Genomic DNA, 27,321 nt, shown 5'->3' with positions numbered 1-27,321 from the left:
GTTATTCTTTCCCTCCCCTGTTCCTGATATTCTTAACTCTGTTTTTTACTTAGCTAATTGGGTGATTGGGGAAAAAAGTCAAACAAAGGAAAATAAAGAGCTAGCAGTCTGACCACTGGACAGTGTTTCAACGGTGCTCATGATCCAACAATATGTGAAAACAATCAAATAGCATCATTAATTAATTATTTATTATTTATTAATCTTATTTGTTAACCAGTCACTAGAGATATAAAAACAACCTTAAGAAGTTTACACCAATGAAAAATATCTACTATTTATATAGCACCATAAGATTTGCATATCCAACTTGAATACATTCTGTCAGGGAAAAAATAGAGCTTAAACAAAGTAATGTGAGGTAAGACAAGTCAGGAGATGCAGTTGAGTTGGTGCTCTTTTTTTGAGCTTTTAAGAAAGCTGGGAACCCAAGAATCAAATTGAGAAGAGAGAACACTTTAGACATCAAAGACATGGACAAACAGAAAAGAGAAATGGATGGGATGTCATAAACAGGGAACCGCAGATAGGCCAGTGTATCTATCTGCACTGTGAAGTGCATGAATCTGAGCCATAGGAGTATATAAGGTGAAGGATATAAAACTCTGACTCATTTACTGAGTGATGGTAATTGAGATCTTGTGAGGTGAGATCACCAAGTGAGAGAACAGACAAGAGAAGTAGACCTAAAGGATGCTATACCCATGTTGAACTGTTATGGCATGGAACAGCAAAGAAGATTAAGAGGAAACATAGGAGAGAAGAGAAAAAGGAGAGAATCCATCAAGGCATGAAAACTTAGAAAAGAGGTTTAAAGAAGAGATGTAAGTGTAAGATGCTCCAGAGAATTCTAGGATATGAGGATTAAAAAACACAGGATTTGGCAATTTAGAAATTATTAAGAACATTGAAAAGAACCATTTAGGCTAATGGATAGGTCAGAAGCCATATTACAAATGTCTTCTCCATCTTAGCAGAAATCCATCAATAAACGTTTAGGTGTACACATGAAGAGAGGGAGAGGAATCAGGGAAGAGAACAAGGAAGAGTAGCTATGGGGAATGAGACATTTGTTTTCAGGTGTGAGCAATGTGTTGATTTTCCTTGTTTTAACTTGTTAGAAGAGAGATGTAGGGAGGGGGAGGAAGACTTGGTGGAAAGTAACTTTAAAAAGAGCACCAAAAAAAAAACCTTTATTAAGTAAGAGCAAGAAAATTAAGTAGAGGATAGCAAATGTATAAAGTTTTTTCTAGAAGTACAAATTACTTTACAGACCACTAACCCAATAGTAATTCCTCTATGGAAAGACCTGCTTTCTTCCTTTATCACAACCAGCTATTCAGTATTTTGAATAAGTATAGCATAGCCATTCTCATCAACCTTAGCATTCAGTCCCCTTTCATCTGTTTTCAAATAAATGAATAATTTCAGTTCACTTTTTTTTTTCACTTTTGCCCTTACCCCTTTGGATTGGGAAATTAGGTGTTTCAAGATTAGAGAAGAATCCATAGAGCCCTGAAGAGTTGTTTTAGGGTCACAAGGGTGTTTTTAAATTGAAGCAGGATTCTGGGATGAAAGAATTAGAGGGAAGGGGGAGGGAGATGGTAAGGAATTTGATTGGAGAACAAGATATCAAGAATATACTCTGAGATTTATAGATTCAGCTTCAAAAGTTAATTATTAAAATGCAGCCGTTTCAGCAACAGTTACAGAAAAAAAAAGCAGTGTAATAGTCAACCACCAAATATTCAAAATACCTATTATGTGCCAAGCACTGGAGACAAAAATACAGTGAATGAAACAATCTCTGTTCAAGTAACTTACATTCTACATGGGAACTAAATGTCAACATAAGACTATAGATACTGTTTAAATTAGAGATGGAAAACTAGCAGTTGGGAAAAGAAAAGGTGAGGACCTCCTCCATCTTAGCAGAAATCCATCAATAAATGTTGAAGTACACACATAGAGAGGGAGAAGAAGCAGGGAACAGAACAAGGGAATGTAACTTTGGGGAATGAGACATAAAATGCCCTGGAGGCCATTTATGGGTTAGAAGGTGAGGAAGTTCAGGAGTGATGGTAGGCAACTTTTTTAAGAATTTATTTAAGGAAAGGAAGAGAAACTTAGGTCAGTAACATGAATGGTAAAGTCCAATGAAGTTTTTTAGAGTTAGGTGACTTAGGAATGTTTTAAGTAGTATGAAGGAACCAGTGGAGAGGATTCTTGATTCATGTAATTAGCCAATAAATCACATTCAAGAGAGCATTCCTGATGGAATCATATGCCAGAAAAGAGGAAGAAATTAGATGGGATCAAGGGCATATGTAGAGAATTTGACCTTAGCTAGGAAAAGGTCCAGCCAGTTTATTATGAGTGATGGGCAAGGGAAAGAAAATAGAGAAGAACTCAGAGTGAATGACCTCAAATTTCTTAGTAAAGTAAAAAGATCTGAAGCTGAAAGTTTGTGGGAGTAGACTACTTGAGAAGATTTGGAATAATTTCTGTGTATAGTAAAATGGGAATCATTTAAGGAGGAATAAAATGATTGCTCTGCTTCAATAGGTAGTCCCAGTGTGATAATATAACTGTGTACCTAGTCAGCATAGTTATACAACTTCTCCAGTGTCTCAGAAGGAGTGGAATGGGGTAGTAGTCTTTCAAGAAAGGAATTTAACAAGGGTTGACCAACAGTAGGACAAAAAAGGCAAAGCTTGCTAGTGTTAGTGATGATGTGAGATATAATTATAAAATTGAAGTTGGGGAAGAGGAAAATACAGAGCCAATAGACTGGCCTTAAGTATCTACCAAAGCAGAGAGTGATCAGAGGTCAGAGTGAGGTCAAAGAATAAGTTTAGAGGATAGCGAGGCATAAGGAAAGAAGAAATGATAGGATGCTTAAGGTCAGATTAGGGAAGGTCATAATTTTGCATAAAAGAAATAGAAAATCCATAGGTAATGGTGAGAGTCAAGATGTGATCATGGTCCTGGATTTGGCTAAAGTAAGATTAAAGAATAGTTAGTAGGATTTAAAGAAAATGAGAGTTGGGGCCGCTAGGTGGCGCAGTGGATAGAGCACCGGCCCTGGAGTCAGGAGTACCTGAGTTCAAATCTGGCCTCAGACACTTAATTATCTAGCTGGGCCTTGGGCAAGCCACTTTAACCCCACTGCCTTGCAAAAACTAAAAAAAATTAAATTAAAATAAAGAAAATGAGGGTTTGTGGAGAAGTTGACAATAAACTAGGTGCTGAACTCAGTGAGAAAGGACAGCAAATGACCTGGAGGTCTGGATACAATAACCACCATGATTTGAATAAGAGATTAAGTTGCAACCCTCTGCTGGTCAAGGTGAACCTTTATCATCATATCTATGTCTTCTAAACAGATTGGATTACCCAGCTTTCATCCTAAGTCTGTCTTTCTGATTTTCAGCATCTGTCTTCCCTGATGTCTACAAACACACTCATGTTTTCCAGCCAATTCAACTCTACATTATTTTGCTTTCTTGAAACCCTAGCCTTAGCATATTTATTGCTAAATTATACCAATACAGTCCTCAGCCTGGGATCAGTGCTTCTAAATGAAAGTAGAGAAAAATCGCACAACCATTCTACTGCTTTCACTACCAATTTGTTACATAACCTCAACTGGGCCCTCACATATGCTATTGCAGTTGTACTGCATCCTCCTTATCCGTTCCTTATCTCATTTTTCACAGTGGCACTTCCCCACCTTTTCATTCCTCCCATGGTTCCTATTCTTCCCATTCTCTCAGCTGAGAACTTTTCCTTGTTTTATAGGAAAAAATAAGGGGAGCTAAGTGGTGTAGTGGATAGAGCACTGACCCCGGATTCAGGAGGATCTAAGTTCAAATCAGGCCTCAGATACTTAATTGCCTAGCTATGTGACCTTGGGCAAGTCACTTAATCCCATTGCCTTAAATTAGAAAAAAGAAAAAATTAAGGTCATTTTCTGTGGGTTCTATTTTCCTCTTCCTAGTTTCCTATCATTTAGGTATTTTCTGCCACTTTCTCCTCCACTCCTTCCTTACATGGCCACACTCTCTTGACCAAGGCTAAAACTTCAGCTTGTTAAACACTCCCATTCCATCCTGTTCCCTCTGTCATCCCCCACTTTCACTTAGTTTCAATCATTCCCAGTTTACTGGCTCAAATATACCCAGGATTCCCCTGTTCTTAAAAAGTGCTAATTGATCCTTCCATTCCAACTATTCTCTTAGATCTCTGCTTTCTTTTGTAGCTAATAAACTCCTCAAAAAGGCTATCTGCAATTTGTCCCCACTTCCTCTCCTTTCATCCTCCTTCTAAACTCCCTTTCAATCTGGTTTTTGGACTTAATCATTCCACTGAAAATATCCTCCTGTCTATTCCCACTCTTGTCTCCTTTTCTAAATGCTCCCAAAAAAATACCCTCTGGGTGGTGGTACTTTTGGGGGTTCTGTACTAGACCGTCTTCTCCTTCTATACCACTTCCCTTGGTCATTTCATCAGTTCCCATGAATTTCATTACCATCTCTATGCTAGCAATTCTCAGATCTACTTATCCTGCCCACATCTTGTATCTTCTTTTGCTTTTCAGACAGTAGATATCATAAATTCAATATGTCCAACTTCCCTCCCTTCTATTTTTCCGTATAACTATAGAGAACATGATCTTTCCAGTCTCTTATTAGGGTTACAATCTAGGAGTCATCCTAGACTCCTCACTATCTCTCATCTCTCCATATCCAAATTGTTGTCCTGCTGACTTCACTTTTCAACATTTCTGGTATTTGCCCCCTTTTCCCCTCTAACATTGCCACCATTCCTTTGCAGGCTTTCCTCAGTTCACACCTGGATTGTTACCATAGCTTGCGGTGGGTCTGCTGGCATCACCTCTCCCCCCACTCCAATCCATCCTCCATTCAGACACTTAAGTGATTTTTCCGAAAGGCAGGTCCTGATTACGTCATTCCATCCTACTCAATAAAGACTTGTGTCTTCCTGTTGACTCCAGTAGCAAATACTGAATGCTTGACGTTCAAAGCCCTAAATAACCTAGTTCCCCTCCTACCTTTCCAGTGTACCTTATTCCTTGACATGTACTGCTCAGTCCAGTGACACATCTCTGGCTGGCCCCTGTGTGTCTAACTACTAAAACCCCTCTTCCTAGAGAAAGCCTTTCCCAATCCCTCTTAATTCTGTAGTCTTCCCTCTGTTCATTATTTCTTATTTATCCTGACTATAGTTTGTTCTTGTATATGTTAGCATGAATGTTGTTCCCCCCATTAGTTTGTAAGCCACTTGAGGGAAGGGACTGTTTTTACAAAACTCTTTGTAAGCCTAGCATTTGGCACAGTGCTTGATGTCATCAGTATATTGTAGCTGCCCTCCAGAACCTGAAGGTCAGGACATAAATGAAGGGAGGCAGTGTCATCTGGGGAAATCTGGAAGGGTGCCAAGAATGAGAGAAAGCTCCGTATTGGAGGAAGCTTGTTCACTATGCAATAGGAATTCCAGAGGCCATAGTGTAAAGAGAGTGACCAGGATCAGAATGGGAATAGATGCAGTTTTAGTGAATGGGTAGCTCATGGGATCATCTCTTAGGTGACTGGGGATTAAAATAACACAGGAAGAAAGAAGGTAAAGGTAGGTAGTCGGTGATAGATGAATAATGCTCATGAATTTACAAACTGAAAAGGGCAAACTACCTGCCATTCACTTTATGCCTGTCTGCTTTTTAGCTCACACAGAAGAAGGGAAAAAGGAGCTGCTTTTCCTGAGTAACTCAAATCCCTGGCAGTTAGAACGACTCTGTGCTTATCTCTAAATCATCAGGCCTAGTGCTTGGTATATATCCATCTGAAGCAGAAGGGAAAGTCTTCCTCCAGAGGCAACCAAGTTTCTCTGTCTGGACAGTTCCTGAGGCTCGGAGTCTGTTGCAGGCCTCTCTCGAGCTCTAGAGCGAGCTTCCCAAGTGTGACCAGATTTCCTTTTGAAGTGACTGCAGCAGCTGAAGATTCCATCTTTGGTTTTGTCACTCATGTCAGAATGTAATCATTGAACATTGTTCTCAGAAACAGGATTCTATGGTCCTTCCTTCTGTAAAAAAACAAAACAAAAAAAAGATAAAATGCTTTTTTTTAAAAATAAAAAGAATGTCTGGCTCAGGTTATATAACATGATAAGCATTGGCTAAGCCTTAGTCTTCATGATAAGTCTGTATTGGTGTCTGCATGTCTGCAGTCAATGGGAGTTCCTAGATGATTAGATTTTCAGTTTACAATTCAGTTAAGGAGGTGAAGAAAACATCCACTTCTTTATAACCTACCTCCCACATAAACTCAGCCATTTTTCTTATTTACCTTCTGCTTTTACTTTCTCTGACTAAGATTATATGACTTGAATTTTTATATTTGATTTGATTATTACATTAGAAGAAATCTAAAGAGGCAGTAAAGAGCAGCTCTTCTTCCTCTTAATCATTAGCAACATGAAAGAGTAACCAAAGATTTAGACTTTAAGTGATTTGTTACTGCAGCAGTGAAGAGTTAAAGGGTGAACCAAGAGACCTTGCAGAGGCACAAAAGCATACTTCATCTATAACCCTCTTGACCATGAGTGTAGAATCTGCTGAATAAGGAATCAAAGGTACTGGGTTCGAACCCCATTTTTTGCCTCTCTAATCCTCAGTAAATCACTTAAATTCAATCATTAAAGTATCCTTATCTGTAATATAAAGAAGTTAGACCAGTTGATTGGTAAGATCAATTATGAGGTATATTTTCTAGACAATATTCTATGTGCCACAGCCTCATTTCCCCATAAATAGAGTGTCCAGAGGAAGAGTGGGCAAGTCTAATGAGGCACATATATTTAGGGACACAAGTGGTCAAGACAGCTGATGCCATGGTTCTACTGGGTCTTGTTATCTTTTGTCTCCTTGTCAAATTCTCATATTGTTCATCCTAAGTCTCTCTTTTTAATCTTCAGCATCTGTCTATTGGCTCCTTCCCTGCTGCCTACAAACACTTGACTCATGTCTTCCAGCCAATTCAGCTTTACACTGTCCTTCTCTCTTGAATCTCTAGCCTTCTTAGCACATTGCCAATTATGCCCAGATATGCTCCACCTTGGATCACTCCCACTTTTAACCCCTCTCTACCCTTCACAGGTGCTTCTAAATAAAGTTAGAGAAAAGTCATAACCTTCTGACTGCTTCCTCTACAGATTTGTTGCATAATCTCAACTAGGCCCTTACTACTGGGTAAGCAATCCAACCACATCCTCCATCCTCCTGAAGGGAATGGAGAAGACTAAAATCTATGGAAGTCCCTTAGTTGCTCAGAGAATGGGTTGAACAAATTGTGGGATGTAAATGTAATGGAATATTATTGCACCAAAGAAAATTCAAAAGATGATTTCAGAGAATCTTAGGGAATATGATTTGACAGTGGAGTAAACAAGCAGAATAGTTTATAAAAAAGACTTGTAAAGAAAAGCAGCTTTAAAAAATGTTAAGATATTTTATCAGTGCCATGACTATGTCTCCAAAGGAACTGTGATGAAGCTTGTTACTCATCTTCTGACAAATAACAGGCACAAAGTACAAAAACATTTTAGGATGTAGCCACCCTTGTGGCATCATTCTTGTTTGACTGCTTACTTGTTACAGTTTTGTTTTTTCCTTTCTTGGTTAATTGAGAGGGGTTAGCAATGATGGTGCCAAAAGAAAGAGGGTCATATAACATTTTTTTAAGGTATAGAATAGAAGGAAATTCAAGTAAGCAGGATTTTGAAGGGAATATGTATTTATTACATTTTTTTTTAAGTGTCTGAGGTCGAATTTGAACCCAGGTACTCCTGACTTCAAGGCCAGTGCTCTATCTACTGCACCACCTAGCTGCCCTACATATATTTTTTAAAGCAAACAATAAAAAGTGATTCAGGGTTTCATACAGAATCTTCTTTTTTGTTGTAAAATAAAATCAATTAGGTCCTCAAAAAATATATACATATATTTATGCATATAAAAAATAGTAAACCACATATGGGCAGATATGGACTTGCTTTGCTTTTTTTTTTTTTTTTTTTTGCAAGGCAATGGGGTTAAGTGGCTCGCTAGGCAATTATTAAGTGTCTGAGGCCAGATTTGAACTCAACTACCCCTGACTCCAGGGCCAGTGCTCTATCCACTGTGCCACCTAGCCACCCCTTGGTGTTGCTTTTTTTTTTAAGGTTTTTTGCAAGGCAAACGGGGTTAAGTGGCTTGCCCATGGCCACACAGCTAGGTAATTATTAAGTGTCTGAGACCAGATTTGAACCCAGATACTCTTGACTCCAGGTGCTTTATCCACTATACCACCTAGCCGCCCCGGTGTTGCTTTTCTAATTTGTATCCCAAGCACTAAGCACCAGACTGAGAAAATATTAAGTGCTTAATATCTTTTTCACTCATCCCTTATGTGGGATTTTTATTTTTCATAAATATTATATGCTGACACTAAGTATGGTGTAGGCATGAGCAAAAATTTCAGAATTAGGAGCAGAAATTAACAGAAAATTTTACTTCCATTCTTTGCTACAAATACAAAGCATGTACATGTACTGTGCCCTGGTATGATCACTTCTCCCTGGTATGATTTGCCTAATGAAAAAATGAACTGTCTTAATCTGGCAAGAGAACCTATGAATTGTTTCCTTTTGGATACCTTGTAACTCTAAAACTACTCATTGAAGATAAGACAAGGCATATCAAGGTAGAAATACAGGACTCTCAATATCTTTTTTTTTTGTCCTTCAATCTCTTTTTATGTTTTTTTCTTTGTTACAAGGCCATGGGTTTAAGTGACTTGTCCAAAGTCACACAGCTGGGCAATTATTAAGTGTCTTAGGTCACATTTGAACTCAGATCCTCTTGACTCCAGGGCTGATGCTCTATCCACTGCACCACCTGGCTGCCCCTTTCCTTTATTTTTTTTTTACATAAACAGGGAAGTGGGGGGGGCCTTCTCATAATGGTAGAATAGCAGGGTGAGTAGTTTGGCCTCCATAATCCATTCCTTTTTAATCAAAATAAAAATCCCTCTAAGTGCTCAAGAGACAACCTAGGAGTGAGGAACACAGGCAGAAAGCAGGCTCAAGGGAAGAGCCAGGGAAAGTTAGATGAATACTGCCTAAAAATCCAAAACAAAATGAGGCTACCCAAGGAACTTTTTAGGGGGACTTGCCAACTCCTCCTTTCCCTGTTTAACAAATCACACAAGTAAATAGACATTCTAAATACATAAAGACAGACAAGGCACAAACACAGATCACACAATGCAACAGAATTTTCCAAACTGAATTTCAAAACAGGCCAATGGCAAATTCCTGACATCTCAGTAATGCAGAGAGGGCTCTCCCTCCCAAAGGCAGACCAAATTCATTACAATACTTAATCATTTTCTTCTTACTTTTCCTTTATATTTTAGTCTTATTTACCTGATTTGCCACAGGGGAAGGCTTAAGACATAGTCCTTCCCATTTTAAATATTGACAAAAACCCCTCAGGATCAAGTGCCCTTTGATCCAAGTCCCGTACGCCCAAACTGGAAGGGGTCACCCCCAACCCTCAGTCACCCAAATGGACCCTCCAGGAATCTAGTGCCCTCAGATTCCAAGGTCTAGGCTTACCATTTTGGGGGGTCTGTATGCATAGAGGTTTAAAGACTTCTTTGTCCTGGCTGACATCAGGTTCCTGCTACAGATTTGCTGTTCTCTTCCTACCAAGTCTCTCCGCTTCAGGTCATTTGCACAGAGGGGAAACCAAGGCTTCCCAGAAAATGTCAAACTACCATAATTTGTGGCAGCAGCGATGTTTTGCCAAGTTCTGAGAAGCTGAGGTCCCCAATGGGCATGCTATCCTGGCAACAAGCCCCCAAACTGGGACAAATGCCACTTAAATAATTTTGGAGATCTCTCATGGTATGAAGAGAAAGCTTTATTCGTTTCTCAAGAAACGGGCCACAACCAATTAGAGAGATTGAGGCCCCTTTCCTTTATTCTCAAAGAAGACCATGACATCAAGATGATGCCATGACAAGCACATGAATTGGAATTTAGTGAGGGGGTGCTGTGCTACGTCACCAGCCTCACTTTCTCCTCCAGAACCATTTAGATGTGAATCAGGATGACAGGCCATGACCCTGGATGAGCGGTAATCAGGGTTAAGTGACTTGCCCAAGATCACACAACTAGTAAAGCGTCAAGTGTCTGAGGTGGGATTCAAAATCCCTTACTCCTGAGGTCGAAGCCAGTGCTTTAGCCATAACAACACCTAGCTGCACAGGATAGAAATAAAAAAAAGATATTTCTGAATCTCCAACTGTGTGACATCAAAAAAATACTAAAAATAAACAGGTTTTTTTTGACATGTTCTTTTTTCAAATGTAAGAATACCAGGAAGAGATATCCAACAAGCCCTGGGAAATTTTGTACTGAATCTGGGAAGACAGATCTGAATAGACAATTGAATCATTTGCATACAGGTGATAAATAATTAAGTGAAATAGTTCTCCTATTTATGGGTGTCCTTTTAAGTCCAGTCCTGAGTCTACTTGCTTCTGTGATCGCTTGGTGATCTCATCAACCTCACTTGGTTTGTTATCTCACATAGATCTGACTCCCACTTCATATATACACTTCTCTCTCAAAACCCTACACTAAACTTGATTTTTGTTGCCCCAAAGGGTAACAAAAATGTGCATGCCCTTTGATCCAGCAATACCACTACTGGGCCAATACCCCGAAGAGATGATGAAAAAAAGGGTAAAAACATCACTTTAACAAAAATATTCATAGCATCCCTGTTTGTGGTGACAAAGAATTGGAAATCAAGTAAATCTTCAATTGGGGAATGGCTTAGCAAGCTGTGGTATATGTATGTCATGGAACGCTATTGTTCTGTTAGAAACCAGGAGGGATGGGAATTCAGGGAAGCCTGGAAGGATTTGCATGAACTGATGCTGAGTGAGATGAGCAGAACCAGAAAAACACTGTACACCCTAACAGCAACATGGGGGTGATGATCAACCTCAATAGACTCTTTCATTCCATCAGTGCAACAATCAAGGACAATTTGGGGCTGCCTATGATGGAGAATACCATCTGGATCCAGAGAAACAACTGTGGAGTTTGAACAAAGTCCAAGGACTATTTCCTTTAATTTAGAAAAAACAAACTGATATCCTACTATCCGATCTTGCTATCTCTTATACTAAATGTTTCTTCCTTAAGGATATGACTTCTCTCTCATCACACTCAATTTGGATCAATGTATACCATGGAAACAATGTAAAGAATGACAGATTGCTTTCTGGGGGGGAGGGAGTAAGATTGGGGGGAAAATTGTAAACAAATTAAATCAAATCTTTAAGAAAAAAAGAGATACCACCAACTTTTCAGCCACTAGTTTACAACCTAAGTTATCCTTAATATTTAACTCATCCTCTACATTGCTTTTGTCAGTTCTACCCTCACACTATATCTTCTCCACTCACAGCCATCACTCTTAATTCAAGTTGCCATCACAGCTTCTTCAGACTATGAAAAATGCCTTCTGCTCGTCCTCCCTGTTTCCCATATTTTCCCCTAGCCAATCCATTTCCCACACCTTTGCCAAAACAATCTTCCTACTATTACTGTCCTACTGGGCAAAGCCTTTATCACCTCTGTAATACAAACTCTCCAGTTGAGAATGCAAAACTTTTCACAATCTATCTCCAGCCTACTTTTTAAATTTATTTCACATTCCCTTTCATCATTAAGTTAGGGTACTTGCTGACTGTTCAAACTCTGTATTCTCTTTTGGAAGTCTCTGAAATACATATCCCTCAAAGTTTAAGAATCCCTAGCTTCTAAGGCTCACTTCATCTGGACCTTCTCCAGGAAAGGAGCTTTTTCCCTATTTTTCTGAGTATACCCCAAACAGTTTTTAGGGCATCTTGGTAGTGAAGTAGATAGAGCACCAGGCCTGAAGTCAGGAGGACCTGGGTTCAAATCATACTTCAGGCACTTAGCTATGTGATCCTGATTGCCTCAGTTTCTATCAAATGAACTAGAGAAGGAAATGGCAAACAACTCCGGTATCGGCCAAGAAAATCCTGAATAGGGTCACAACTGTATTTTTTTTTTTTAGATTTTTCAAGGCAATGGGGTTAAGTGTCTTGCCCAAGGCCACACAGCTAGGTTATTATTAAGTGTCTGAGACCAGATTTGAACCCAGGTACTCCTGACTCCAAGGCCAGTGCTTTTTCCACTGTTACACCTAGCTGCCCCACAACTTTAACAAGATTGTTAGTGCTCTCTACTATCTCTAACAGGTGTATATTATATTTCTCTAATTTCCACCACCAGGAAAATATAAGTATTTTGAGAGTGAAAATAGGGTTTTTTTGTACCTAGCAAGTGTCTAAAACAATAGGCATTCAAAAAATGCTTTTGATACAAGACATTTGGGGTTCATAACTCAACAATTTTCCCTACACAATAAGGTAGAAACCACCCTAGCCCTACTTTAACAAGGTGAGAATATGTTTCATTCAAGAATAACCTAAAAGGCCTTCAGGGTTGCACAAGAAAATTCAGATAGGCAAAGGCATTTGAGCACATCCCAGAGATCGTGTATAAATTATCAAGAGTTAAATTCTAGTAACTGGAGTGTGAAGTTCTAGCCCATCTCTGAGAAAAGAATCACCTGGAGGAATAAAGGGTTCTGTAGATCTTTGACCTCAGTCAAGTCTCCCTCTCTTCTCCCTGGAAAGGTTTGGAGGATGGGAGACTTAAGTCTTTGCAGGTACCCTAGTTTGTACCCCTTGGGACAATAGCAGTTTCCCATCTTCCCAGCAGTATCCTAAGTGGCATCTCCAGATTTCTGGTAGTAGGGCCTGACCCAGGACAGGCTATGAAACTACATGATGAATTTGAAGCACTCCATGAATGAAAGGGAAACCAGAAACTGAATTACAGCTTTTCCATATGCATTTTAAGCTTCACCCCCCCCCAATTCCATATTCAATTAAGAGAGAACAAGTCAGATAAGAGCCTTGAACGGAGATGAAATATATGTACCCCCTGAGCTTACTATACATACCCTAGTAAATATCCTAACAAAACTTCTTAAGACTGGCCGACTGATTCTCCACTGACAATTGCAGAGCAAGGCAGATTGAACATCCATCAGTGGCATTAGAAAAAGCTAACCCATCACCCTCAAGAAATACTCCCTAGGTTGGTCCAGTGGCACAAAATCAGGAATTTATTTTGATCAGTTTTGGAGCCAGGAAGACCTATCTAAAGACATTGGTATAAAAACCTGCCAGTGAAAGGAGGTACAGTAATTTTGGAAATGTACCTATTATCATGATGGTTATGTGGAGTATTTAGGAGGACCCATTGGAAGTAAGGATGAACAGTATTATACATTTGTTGGAACCCAGGAAACTATATTCCTGGAAGACCAACTAGCACTAAAGGAACATTATTGGATTTCTGGGACCACTGTCTACACCCATTTGTCCAAAGAGTTGGTCAGAGAGTTATCTAGATTCAAGGGCCTACTCCCTGGGCACAGGATGGGAGTTAGGGCTATGGAGCCCAATTTATATCCTGATTAGATTCTAAGCTGTAGTGAAAAAAAATAGCAATTAGACAGCTAGAGCCTTGACTGTCTGTCTGTCTGGCTAAACTATGCAAACAAATCTATTGATATCAATAGGCAAGTAGTAAAAGACATCATCAGAAAGTTGGCATGTGCTTCCACACCAATCTGGAAAGTAGGACAGGTCCATGCCTCTAATAATGAGGGCATAAAAATCTTGATAGAATAAAAAAGTCAGGAGTTATGTCAGTAACAAGGGTTGTGATTTAAGAAAGAAATCACTAATAAGGTGTGGAACCCAAAATTCTTATTATAAAATAAAAGGGGGAAACTGAGGAAAATGGAAGTGTTTGGGTTCCACAAGAATGTGAAGGGAGGATTGTAAGTTAATATCACAAAAACTAGGATCTGCCTAAATTGCTCAAGGAGATCTAGCTGTTCTTGCTCATTAGTATGAGTGGGGTGGGGGAGTGGAATATATAGGAACCAATGTATCAATTAGATTCCTGACCCCATCCTATGATTGGCATGAAGGGGCAGGAACAAAACCTTTCAAACTACATAAAAGAGCTTGTATTTTGGACTTTCCCTGCTCCTCTTTCCCACCATGAGAGAGGCGTGCCATTTTAAGATAGCTTAATAAAAAATATTTTAATCCCTCTGGGAAAAAAAAAAAGTACTGCCCAGAACTCATGGGAGATATGTAACCAGTCCAAATCTGTGATCCCACTTTCTGAGAATGGGAAATAGGATAAGGATATCCCAAAACTTAAAGGGCCATACTCATAACCACCTTGTGACAAGATTTTCTTCACTTTCTAGATAGACCAGGTGATGATTCCAGCTTTTTAAGTCCAATATTCTTGTTAATGGCAAAATGCTTTCTTCACAACTTTAAAATAGGTAGGACAGGTGCTCCCATCAATTTTTTATAAATGAAAAAAGGTAAGAAAAATGAGATCCAAAGTCACACAGCTGAGAACTCCCACTGAAAACTACTATATGAACCTAGGTTGCCATTTCAGTTTGCTTAATTACAATTAGCAAAAATGAGAACATGGGAGTGGCTAGGTGGCACAGTGGATAGAGCACTGGTCCTGGAATCAGGAGTACCTGAGTTCAAATTTGGCCTCAGACACTTAATAATTACCTAGCTGTGTGGCCTTAGGCAAGCCACTTAACCCCATTGCCTTGCAAAACCTAAAAAAAAAAAAAAAAGTCATTGAAGGAATAAGAAGTCAATATATAGAGTTAAGGAGGGTATTAGAAGATGTCACTTAGGTGGACCCAATTCAGACATCAAGAAGGCTAAAGAAGATGGTCAAAGAAGTGGAGACAGAATTTAGACCACAATTACAAAAATTTTTAACAACAAAAAGGTATGTGGAAAATCTGGGACACATACATTGTTGGTGGAGCTGTGAACTCATCCAATCTTTGTGGAGAACAATTTGGAATTACGCCCAAAGTGCAACAAAAATGTGCATACCCTTTGATCCAGCAATACCACTCCTGGGTCTATACCCTGAAGAGATTATGAAAAAGGGTAAAAACATCACTTGTGCAAAAAGATTGGAAATTAAGTGAATGTCCTTCAATTGGGGAATGGCTTAGCAAACTGTGGTATATGTATGTCATGGAACACTGTTGTTCTATTAGAAACTAGAAGGGAATTCAGGGAAGCCTGGAAGGGTTTGCATGAACTGATGCTGAGTGAGATGAGCAGAACCAGAACATTGTACACCCTAACAGCAACATGGGGGTGATGATCAACCTTAATGGACTTGCATCAGTGAAACAATTAGGTACAATTTGGGGATATCTGCAATGGAGAATACCATCTGTATCCTGAGAAAGAACTGTGGAATTTGAACAAAGACCAAAGACTATTACCTTTAATTTTTAAAAAGCACATTATCTTATTATATAATTTTGCTTTCTCTTATACTTTTTTTCTTAAGGATATGATTTCTCTTTTATCACATTCCACTTAGATCAATGTATATCATGGAAACAATGTAAAGGCTAACAGGCTGCCTTCTGTGGGTATTGGGGGAGGGAAGCAAGATTAGGGGGGAAATTGTGAAACTGAAAATAAATAAAATCTTTTTTTTTAAAGGGTAAAAACATCACTTGTACAAAAATATCCATAGCAGCCCTGTTTGTGGTGGCAAAGAATTGGAAATTAAGTGAATGTCCATCAATTGGGGAATGACTTAACAAACTGTGGTATATGTATGTCATGGAACACTATTGTCCTATTACAAACCAGGAGGGATGGGAATTCAGGGAAGCCTGGAAGGATTTGCATGAACTGATGAGTGAGATGAGCAGAACCAGAAAAACACTGTACACCCTAACAGCAACATGGGGTTGATGATCAACCTCGATGGACTTGCATCAGTGAAACAATCAGGTACAATTTGGGGGTATCTGTGATAGAGAATACCATCTGTATCCAGAGAAAGAATTGTGGAGTTTGAACAAACACTATTATCTTTAATTAAAAAAAAAAACCATTATCTACCTGGGAGTCTATTTGCCAAGGCAGACTCAGAAACTTTTTGAAAATAATTAAATCAGATTTAAATAACTGGGCAAATATCAACTGCTCATGGATAAGTAGAGCTAATACAATAAAAAATGACAATTCTGGGGCGGCTAGGTGGCGCAGTGGATAAAGCACTGGCCCTGGAGTCAGGAGTACCTGGGTTCAAATCCGGTCTCAGACACTAAATAATTACCTAGCTGTGTGGCCTTGGGCAAGCCACTTAGCCCCATTTGCCATGCAAAAACCTAAAAAAAAGAAAAATGACAAGTCTACCAAAACTAAATTACCTGTTTAGTGCTCTAACAATCAAGATTCCAAAAAATTACTTTAATGAGTTAGAAAAAGTTGTTAAGTAAATCCATATTGAGAAATAAAAAGTCAAGAATTTCTAGGGATTTAATGAAAAAAAAGTGCAAAAGAAGGGGACTTAGCCCTACCTGATCTAAAATTATATTATAAAGCATCAATCATCAAAACTGTCTGGGGGTGGTTAGATGGTGCATGGGGCAGCTAGATGGTGCAGTGGATAGAGTACTGACCTTGGAGTCAGGAGTACCTGGGTTCAAATCTGGTCTCAGACACTTAATAATAATTAGCTAGCTGTGTGACCTTGGGCAAGCCACTTCACCCCATTTGCCTAAAAAAAAACACCTCTGGTATTGGCTAAGACATAGAATGGTGGACCAGTGGAATAGACTAGGTGCAATAGCAGGAAATGATTATAGTAATCTGTTTGATAAACCCAAAGGAGTCCAACTATTGGGCTAAATACTCTCTCTTTGATAAAAATTGCTGGGAAAATTGGAAGTTAGTATGAAAGAAACTTAGATTAGACCAACACTATATACCAAGATAAGATCCAAATGGATACAGGATTTAGACATAAAAAACAATACTATAAGCAAATTAGAAAATCAAGGACTAGTTTACCTGTCAGATCTATGGAAAGGGAAGCAGTTTATGACTAAGGAAGAGATGGAGAACATCACTAAAAAGAAACTAGATGATTTTGATCACATTAAATTAAAAAGCTTTGACTCTACAAATTGCCCACCTCTTGCCTACCAAAATCAAAAGAAATGTAGTAAACTGGGAAACAATCTTTACAACTAATGTTTCTGACAAAGGACTCATTTCTAAAATATACAAAGAACTGAGTCATTAAATGTGACTTTTTGAATAAAAAAAAAGCCATTCCCCAATTGACAAATGGTCAAAAGATATGCAAAGGCAATTTACAGATGAGGAGATCAAAGCAATACATAGTCATATGAAAAATTGCTCTAAACCATTACTTATTGCAGAAATGCAAATTAAAGCTTCTCTGAGGTACCACCTCACACCTCTCAGACTGATCAATATGACCAGAAAGGATAATGATCATTATTGGAAGGGTTGTGGGAAATCTGGGTCACTATTACATTGTTGGTGGAGCTGTGAACTCCTCCAACCCTTCTGGAGAGAAATTTGGAACTATGCCCAAAGGGCAAAAAAAAAAATGTGCATACCCTTTGAGCCAGCAATACCACTACTGAAGAGATTATGAAAAAGGGTAAAAACATCACTTGTACAAAAATATTCATAGCAGCCCTGTTTGTGGTGGCAAAGAATTGGAAATCAAGTAAATGTCATTCAATTGGGGAATGGCTTAGCAAATTGTGGTATATGTATGTCATGGAACACTCTTGTTCTATCAGAAACCAGGAGGGGGCAGCTAGATGGTACAGTGGATAGACCACCGGCCCTGGAGTCAGTAGTACCTGAGTTCAAATCCAGTCTCAGACACTTAATAATTACCTAGCTGTGTGGCCTTGGGCAAGCCACTTAACCCTGTTGCCTTGCAAAAACCTTAAAAAAAAAAAAGGAAGGAAGGAACCAGGAGGGATGGGAATTCAGGGAAGCCTGGAGGGATTTGCATGAACTGATGCTGAGTGAGAACTAGCAAAACACTGTACACTCTAACAGCAACATGGGGGTGATGATCAACCTTGATGGACTCTCTCACTCCATCAGGCCAGCAATCAGGGACAATTTGGGGCTGTCTGCAGTGGAAAATACCATTTGTATCCAAATAAAGAACCGTGGAGTTTGAACAAAGTCCAAGGACTATTTCCTTTAATTCAGAAAAAAAAAACTGATATCTTATTGTCTGATCTTGTTATCTCTTATACTTTATGTTTCTTCCTTAAGGATATGATTTCTCTCTCATAACACTCAATTTGGATCAATATACAACATGGAAACAAAAAGAAAAGAAAAGTACAGGAAACAAAGGTAAACAAGTTGATGGTTGGGCGGTCCCTTCAAACCCCAAGAATCTGTGGTAGTTACTAACAGAAGCAGAAAGCCCAGGCACTGAAGAAGAAAGGGAGGACTCACCAAAAACCAGGAAGGAAACATTACTTTGAATCATTTTGAAGAAGGGAGCATTCCTATATTTACCCTTGTCCTTTATACCAGGGAGTTTTGTTTTGTTTTTCTGGTAGGAGCAGTAGCTGTAGGTATGATCAGTAAATGAAAGATTAAAATAAATGGAGACAGGGGGCAGCTAGGTGGCACAATGGATAGAGCACCGGCCCTGAAGTCAGGAGTACCTGAGTTCAAATCCGACCTCAGACACTTAATAATTACCTAGCTGTGTGGCCTTGGGCAAGCCACTTAACCCCATTGCCTTGCAAAAGCTAAAAAAAAGCAAATAAATAAATAAATGGAGACAAAAAAAAAGTCATTATCTTACTATGTAATTTTGCTATCTCTTATACTTTATTTTTCTTCCTTAAGGATATGATTTCTCTCTCATCACATTCAACTTGGATCAACATTTATCATGGAAACATTGTAAAGACTAACAGAATGCCTTCTGTGGGGGTGGGGGAAGGGAAACAAGAATGGGGGGAAATTGTAAAATTCAAAATTAAATCTTTCTTTTTATAAAAAAATATTTAAAAACAAAGGAAGGATTCATTTTGAATAATGCCTTTGTTCCTTAATAGTTGTGAAATCACCAGCTATGGAATTGTTACCTCATCAATAAAACTCGGATAATAGCCATAGTACCTGCCTCACAGGCTAACAAATTAGACAATATTATGGTAGTCTAAGATACTATGACTATCATCTGAATTTTATTGATGAGGGAGAGATTAAGAAAGACCTGTTTCTAGGCAGAAGGGAAGCAACCCATCAACAAAGGAGAGATTGAAGATTAAGAGTGATTGTGTAGTGGATAAAGCACTGGCCCTGGAGTCAGGAGTACCTGGGTTCAAATCCAGTCTCAGACACTTAATAATTACCTAGTTGTGTGGCCTTGGGCAAGCCACTTAACCCTGTTTGCCTTGCAAAAAAAAAAAAGTGATTGTGGGATCAGAGTCCTTTAGCCAGGAGGATGACCATTTTATCCAATGAGATTGAAGGAAGAGAGGAAGGGGGAATATCTCAAGCATTAAAGAAGTGAAATAGAAAGCAAGACAATCATTCAAATCCTCCAGCCTGAGAAATATGTACTAGGTGAGGTGGGAGCCTATACCTTAGGGTTCACTTGCTTGAGCCTCCCTGGACTACTGTGATAATGATAATGATGATGAGGCTGGAAGATCACCAGGAGAGGGATTTCTGGTGAAGGATACTACAAAGGGCAGCAGGGATGGAAGGTGCTCTCAATCTGGAGGCAGGCTCACGACCGGGAGTGGGATGGGAGGACCGAAAGGAGGTTGGACAAGCTGTGTATTTCTTCTCCAGGACCTTGGAAAAGGGAATCCCACCTAGTCCTTGGGAAGCCAGGCTGATCCATGTGCTGGAAAGAGGTGGGCAATCTGTAGGGCATCAAGTCTGGACCAACTGGGGAAGGGCAAAATACCAGCTATACATACCAACCAAACAACCTTTATTTAAACCTTCTGGGACTCCCGAACTTAGATTTACAACGCCCGAAGAACAACCAGACCCTTTGCTCCACCTGTCAATGCATCAGCATCCCAGCCCTACAAGATGGAGCTTTGTGCTACCTATCTAGAGCCCAGAAAAGCTGTGCCCCAATGTCCAGTGGTGGGCAGGACAGATCCTGCACATCCAGGAGACCTACATGTCCCTGGAAGGTGGAAATAGGGAACAGTCAAGGGGGAGCTCACCAAATGTTTTTTGTTGCCTCCATAGAGCCTTGTAGGGACTTATGCTCATTGAGCCTCAGACTCTTCACTGACAAAGATGATGGGTGAACCATCAGCAACCACTGATGCTTCCCAGCAGTTGGTTAGGGGCTGTTTTTATGCATTGCCAACCATCTCATCTCCATTCAGGTCTGAACTCCCAAGCTGAGGCCAAGAGAAAAAGCTCAGGACCACAAAGAGGGTTGAGAGAGAGAAGGAATTGGGGGAGGGGAGGAGGGAGAGCCTGTAATGGAAATTGCAGGTGATGAGAGAAGAACAGGGATGGTTCTAATCCTGTTTTCTCTGCTCTGAGGAATGATTTCTGCAATAGAATAAAACTGAAGATAGGGAGGCGATACCCAGTATAAGGAAAGGGATAGTTTAAAGAACCTAGCTGATTGGGATAAAAACTCTTTGATAAAAACTGTTGGGAAAATTGGAAGTTAGTATGGAAGAAACTTAGATTAGACCAACATCTCACACCCTATACCAAGATAAGATCCAAATGGATACAGGATTTAGACATAAAAAAAATATTATAAGCAAATTAGAAGATCAAGGAGTAGTTTACCTGTCAGATCTATAGAAAGGGAAACAGTTTATGACCAAGGAAGACATAGAGAACATCATTCAAAACAAACTAGATAATTTGATTACATTAAATTAAAAAGCTTTTGCACTGATAAAACCATTGTAACCAAGATCAAAAGAAATGTAGTAAATTGGAAAACAATTTTTGCAACTAGTATTTCTGACAAAAGACTCATTTCTAAAATATACAGAGAACTGAGTCAAATTTTCAAAAATACAAACCAGGGACGGCTAGGTGGCATAGTGGATAAAGCACTAGCCTTGGAGTCAGGAGTACCTGGGTTCAAATCCAGTCTCAGACACTTAATAATTACCTAGCTGTGTGGCCTTGGGCAAGCCACTTAACCCCATTTGCCTTGCAAAAACCTAATAAAAAAAATGCAAACCATTACCCAATTGACAAATGGTCAAAGGATATGCAAAGGCAATTTACAGCTGAGGAAATCAAAGCAATCCATAGTCATATAAAAAATTGCACAAAATCATTACTTATTATTATTATTTTTTAGATTTCATTTTTCAAGGCATGGGGTTAAGTAGCTTGCCCAAGGCCACACAGCTAGGTAATTATTAAGTGTCTGTCGCTGAATTTGAACTCAGGTACTCCTGACTCTGAGCACTGGCCCTGGAGTCAGGAGTACCTGGGTTCAAATCCAGTCTCAGACACTTAATAATTACCTAGCTGTGTGGCCTTGGGCAAGCCACTTAACCCCATTTGCCTTGCAAAAACCTAAAAAAAAAAAAAAGAACAATACCTTCAAAAGAGAACATGTACTCAATTATTGTAACAATGCAATGAAAAGAAGATTACCAAATTCTTTTTAGAGTATTTGAAAGTGATAATGCTAGGCAATAGATAATGATATTTAACTTTTTTAACAGCAGAGAGATGAGACTACTGATCAGAATGTTGTATATATTACCAGATGTGGTTATTATATCTGGTTGCTTAATTTTGTTTTTCATTTTTAAAAAATCCAGTAGGGGAAGGGAAAGTCCAAAAATTACATCAAAAAAATTAGAATAAACTATTTTTGGTTAAGAATAGCAGATCCATAACTACTATATAATTTGCCAGTCTCTTATGCTATTATTCTGGAAAAGATGAAGAGGTAAGAAAGAAACCACAGTATAGTGGTAGATTTACAAGTGGTTCAAGAGAGGGAATCCAAGAGTAGTCACTGAACCATAGAACTGGGGAGATGAGGGAGTAGAGTCCAAAACAATCTGTTCAAGAACAGAATCCTAAACAAAGCATAACTGGCAAATAGTCACACAACTCTGCTTGAAGACGACGCCAAGGATATGGAACCCACCACTCTCAATGGCAGCCCATTCCACTTGTGCATAGTTCTAATTCTTGGAAAGCTTTTCATGAAATCAAGCCTAAATCTGTCTCTTTGTAACTTCCATTCATTGTTCCTGTATCACTTTTAAGGAACAGAACAGAACAGGTCTAATCCCTTTTTTATAGGTCAGCCTTTCAAATGCCAGAAGATGGTTATGTTCCTTCATGATTTTCCATGCTAAATACCCCCCCTTCCTCCAAATCATCCCAAGGTAACATGGACTCAAGTTCCTTTACCATCATGGTTGACTCTCTCTGAACATTCTCTGGACGTTTCCCATTTTAGTTTATCCTTTTTAAATTATGGCACTAAGAATTGAATACAACATTTTGTATGATGAACAAAATATAAGACTTTCCCCTCATTTCTATAACCCCTGCTCCTCTTTAATGAAGCCCAAGATCACATAAATTTTGCAGAGCTGCCACATCATATTGTTGCTTAATCCTAAACTTGGAGTCCATTAATCCCACATTCCTTTTTCAGACAAACTGATACATAATGGTACTTCCCCTCTAAAGATTTATTATTCTGCTCTGTCAAATTATTTAGTATTTGTCACCCATTGTATTAGCTAGCTATCCCCAGCTATCCCCAGATCTAATGTGCAAATTTGAGTAATATACTATGACTTTATTTAAGTCATTAATGATACTGTTAAGCAAAGCAAAAGTGGTGGCGGTGGTGGGGATTCACTGAAGACCTCCTGCCACTTAGTATTACCCTAAACAACTATCCATCCTAAACAATACAACCATCGCATCAGTTGCTACCTCTCTCTCTCTACAAGAACAGTATGAAATTATCACACTGTTTATATCAAAAAGCCTTGCTAAAATACATCTCCAGCATTGCTCTCCTACCAGTTTAATAATAACTGTCCAAGGAAATAAAGTTTATTTATTTTCCAGACACAACCTGTCTGGAAGCCATCTGGCCGTTTTGTCGTCACTGTTTCATTTTCTAGCTGTTTACTAACCATCTTTTCTATGAACTACGTAGAGTTTTCCCAGGAACTGAAATCAAGCTCATTGTCCAATAGTTTTCAGACTGTCCTCTGACACTGACCTTTTAAAAAAAAAGGATATTTGCTCTTCTCTATTCTTAGTATCCAAGGACATAGTTCAACAAGAACAACTAGGTGTTCTCTTACTATTTCCCTACCTTTCTAGGGCGTCACCTTGCTATTAAATTCAATTTTGTTGTCATTGGCAGTGCAGAAGTCATTTTCCTCATCATCAACTTAGATCAATGCATACTATGGGAATGATGTAAAGACTAACAGACTGCCTTCTGTGGGGGGTGGAGGGAGGGAAGGTGGGGGAGAGGGGAATTGTGAAACTCAAAATAAATAAAACCTTTCTAAAATTAAAAAAAAATTCACTCTTCCACCCACAGAATACAATCTCTTTTTTGGGGGGGATAGTACACCTCTGATTTGGGCGGAAATACTTTGCAATTATTGTTTTTGTGGTATCATTTGAGTAAATGACTTTGCTAAAAAGTCATTCTCCTTAGCAATTTAAAAAAATTAATTTTTTTAAAAAAGCAAAATTAAGATGTAGTACCTTTGCTTTCCCTCTGTTGTCAAATATCATCATCCTATTTCAGCCCCCAAGAAAATATCATCTTGGATTTTTTTTCCTCAATAATTCTTTTTAAAAAATAACTTTGTAGTCCACAGCTGCCTGCACCAGCTTCAGTTCATTTAAGTTTTCCATTTCTGATCCTCCAATGAATCCATTCTCTTAACCTAGTTCCTATTTTCTGTAGTTTAAGAAAAAACTTAAATTGCTTGCTGTTGATATATGTACTTCATCTTGACATATTCTATTTTTCTTCTTCATTAGAATTGTTTCCCTTTATTTTCAAAATTTCATTTTTGAGCATTGCCCATTCTTCATGGACTGACCTTTCTTATAAAGAATTTTAATCCCTGAGAACCTACTCATCCCCGTACTGAACCCTTTGAAATCCTTTTTTCTCAAAATCTAGAGAACAGGAAATGTCAGAATACACTTCAATATCCTCTGCCCCCTTACACTCAGTCACTTCTCTCATTTTTGCTCCAGCAATCAGTTCCTCACTGTCAATGAGAATCATAAACAGAAAAGAATCTCCCTTTGTTAATTCCTTAATCTCTTGAAGGATGAAATTATTTCTAAGGCCAGTCAAGAATTTATTAAGCTGCTCTTTTGGGGGAAAGTGTACTCTGTTTATTGAAGTCCCTCATCAACATACTATAATGTGGTTCCAAGATATCAGATTTATGGGGATAGCTAGCTAATACGACTTTATTTCCTTTTTTGTATATAATATATTCCAGGTGGGGGAAAAAAATCACTTAGTCCTTAATGATTCAAAATCAATTAAAGAGGGGCTGCTAGGTGGTGCTGTGGATAGATCACCCACCCTGGAGTCAGGAGGACCTAGGTTCAAATCCGGCCTCAAGACACTTAATACTTAGCTGTGTAACCTTGGGCAGGTCACAACACCATTGCCTTTCAAAATACAAAAACAAAAAAATCAATTAAAGAGGAATATAATTGAGTCCATTGCTCATCAAAACTTTCTACTGCCTTCACCATTCCCTCTCATTTCTCAATCTTTTACAATCTTACTTCCAACCTTCCAACCAATAATGTATCCGAATGTGCTCTCTCCAGTCAGTAATCATCTCTTAAATGCCAATCCAATGGCCTTTTCCTATTTTTTTTTGTTTTTTTGCAAGGCAATGGAGTTAAATGACTTGCCCAAGGTCTGAGGTAGGATTTGAACTAAGGTCCTGACTCCAGGATCAATACTTCATCCACTGCACCACCCTAGCTTCCCCCTTTTTCCCCCTGCAAGGCAATGGGGTTAAGTGACTTATCCAAGGTCACACAGCTAGGTAATTATTAAATGTCTGAGGCCATAGCTGCCCCTTAATCTACATTTCTCTTTATTTAATGTCTTTGTGTCTTTATGACACTGTCACCTGCTCTTACTAGATATTCATTCTGGGTTTTGACACTGCTCTCTCTTGGTTATTCACCTTATATGGTTCCTTCTCAGCTTCTTTACTGGATCACCACCCATATGATACCCACCAAGCCTTAGGCTCTTTTCTTTCTCCATACTCTCATTTGATGACCATGAAAGCTCCCAAAGGTTCAATTATCATCTCTGAATATGACAGCCAGTCTAATTCTCTCTCCTGATCTCTGGTCACATCAACAACTATCCATTGAATACTTCAAAATGGATAAGCTGTAGAAAACATCTCAAAATGAACATCAATATCATGTGTCTTTTATCTATGTCTAAAGCAGGACATGTTGACTCCCCCATGAGATCGAGAGATCTTTGAATAATATAACAACTTCTCAGGATCTCCTCCCCAGCAGCCAGAGTAAGACTATAGAACACTTGTCTTGGAAAGGAGGATGGGAGTTTGAATCCAGCCTCTGACACTAACTAGTTGTGTGACCTAGGCAAGTCACTTTAACCCTGATTGCCTGGCATCCAGGGTCATCTCTAGTCATCCTAATTCAGATCTGGCCACTGGATCCAGATGGCTCTTAGGGAGAAAATAAGTCTGGTGGTATAGGACAACACTCCCTCACTCAAATCCAATTCACCTGTTTGTCATGGCATCACTTCCCTGATGTTGTAGTCTTCATCAAAAATAAAGCTCAAACATCATCATCATCATCATCATGATTCCATAAGTAAAAAAGAAACTCAGGGCCTAGACTTGATGGGCTAGGAGCATCTGGTGAATGTTAGCTTATTATGATCCTGTAAGCTTTGACAAATTCTAGGTGTGCAAGTCTGACAAGTCAGTGTTCTAATTCTAAAACGAGACAAGGAAAAAAGCACACTCATTACTAAGTGGGTAAAGGGAATTTATTGACAAGTATACTTAAGAGGAGACACATGCATTCAAAACCTAGAGTCACTCTGACCTCAAGAACCCCATAACACTGGTAGGCAATTATAAACCCACTTTTGAAAAATGCTCAGGAGGAATGTTAGATGTAATAGTGACAGCTATTGAAGTGTTGCCCCTCTCAGTTAATATTCCCAGCATTGAGAATTCTCCTCTGGTCTCAATATAGCTTGAAAAGCACACAAGATGGTGTCTGCTGTTGCAGACTTTTATAAAATTTCCAATGGTTTGAGTCAACAAAAGTCATCAGCTTAAACCAGTGAATTTATAACATTACAGCAATTGCATCTTTCAAATGAGGGCATGCTCTTCAAATTATATGCAAACAAACCAATTAAAGCAAAAATTTAACAACCGAGGAAGAAGTGAAAAGCTAAACAGATTACAGGAATTCTAGCCAATCATATAAGGTGACTTAAACATCATTTATGGACTACTGAACCAGCTGTGAGATGTACACACAGAAAAAAATATAAGAGTACAAGATGAGATCAAGGCACAAGAACAAATCTGAGAACTGGCTGGGTGAGCGCTCATCTGAGTAGAGGTAGGTCAATTCAGGAAACCTAGACAATCTGTCCAAAGCAAGTCCCATAGGCATCTGTGGTCTTATGATAGCTAGGTCCACCACACTTTTTCTTTCGGGGAGTTCCATTCTAGGATGTACTTGCTGTATTAGAAAAGCAGCTTTAGGATGTTCTTTCTAGCCCCTACAAGGCTTCACTAGCTCCCGAAGTCCAACAGCTTTGGTGCTTTCCCCTAAAAGCACAGTTGAAAATTTTGGCTTTATTTGATGCAAGAGAAAAAATGGATTTAAGAGAAATTGCTAGGCAACTTGGTATAGTAGAAAGCTGGCCTTGGAATCAGGGAGCTCTGTATTCAAGTTATGGCTCTTACACATGTTGACTCTACACTGCTAAAGCTAAGTTGCAGGGTTGATTTCTACTAAAAAAAAGCAATTAACTCATTAGGAGTTCCTTTCAGTAATGAAGGCACAGTTCTAGACAAAAAAAATAATCCCTGTGAAAATAAGGCACATTCCTAAGGACCACCAGAACTTGAGCATAATCAACTGATAGTAGTTAGTAAAAGATATGGGAAGAAACCAATATTTA

The 27,321-nt window shown here is 38.9% G+C and overlaps 2 protein-coding genes across 11 annotated transcripts in view; one reads left to right on the top strand and one right to left on the bottom strand.

Moving 5' to 3' along the window:
* Positions 1-8,000, top strand: part of DAP3 (death associated protein 3) — a 54,405-nt gene extending 46,405 nt beyond the window's left edge. The window contains exon 13 of one of the 2 annotated variants that reach the window (XM_074223300.1): positions 5,745-8,000. In XM_074223300.1, coding sequence (XP_074079401.1) covers positions 5,745-5,830 — 86 coding nt within the window. In that variant the 3' untranslated portion in view covers positions 5,831-8,000. The remainder of the gene's footprint in view (positions 1-5,744) is intronic. The other variant, XM_074223299.1, reaches the window with a different exon arrangement.
* LOC141513461 (GON-4-like protein) overlaps positions 1,554-27,321 on the bottom strand; it is a 52,861-nt gene continuing 27,093 nt past the window's right edge. For 4 of the 9 annotated variants that reach the window (XM_074223289.1, XM_074223291.1, XM_074223292.1 and 1 more), the window contains one exon: positions 25,996-26,965. The gene's annotated coding sequence lies outside the window, so the exon portion shown is untranslated. Of the gene's footprint in view, positions 6,103-25,994; positions 26,966-27,321 lie in introns of those variants that run through there. The other 5 variants (XM_074223297.1, XM_074223294.1, XM_074223293.1 and 2 more) reach the window with 4 other exon arrangements.

Source organism: Macrotis lagotis, chromosome 2 (assembly GCF_037893015.1).
Source record: "Macrotis lagotis isolate mMagLag1 chromosome 2, bilby.v1.9.chrom.fasta, whole genome shotgun sequence".
NCBI classification, from domain to species: domain Eukaryota; kingdom Metazoa; phylum Chordata; class Mammalia; order Peramelemorphia; family Peramelidae; genus Macrotis; species Macrotis lagotis.
This window is presented reverse-complemented; position numbering and strand designations above follow the sequence as displayed.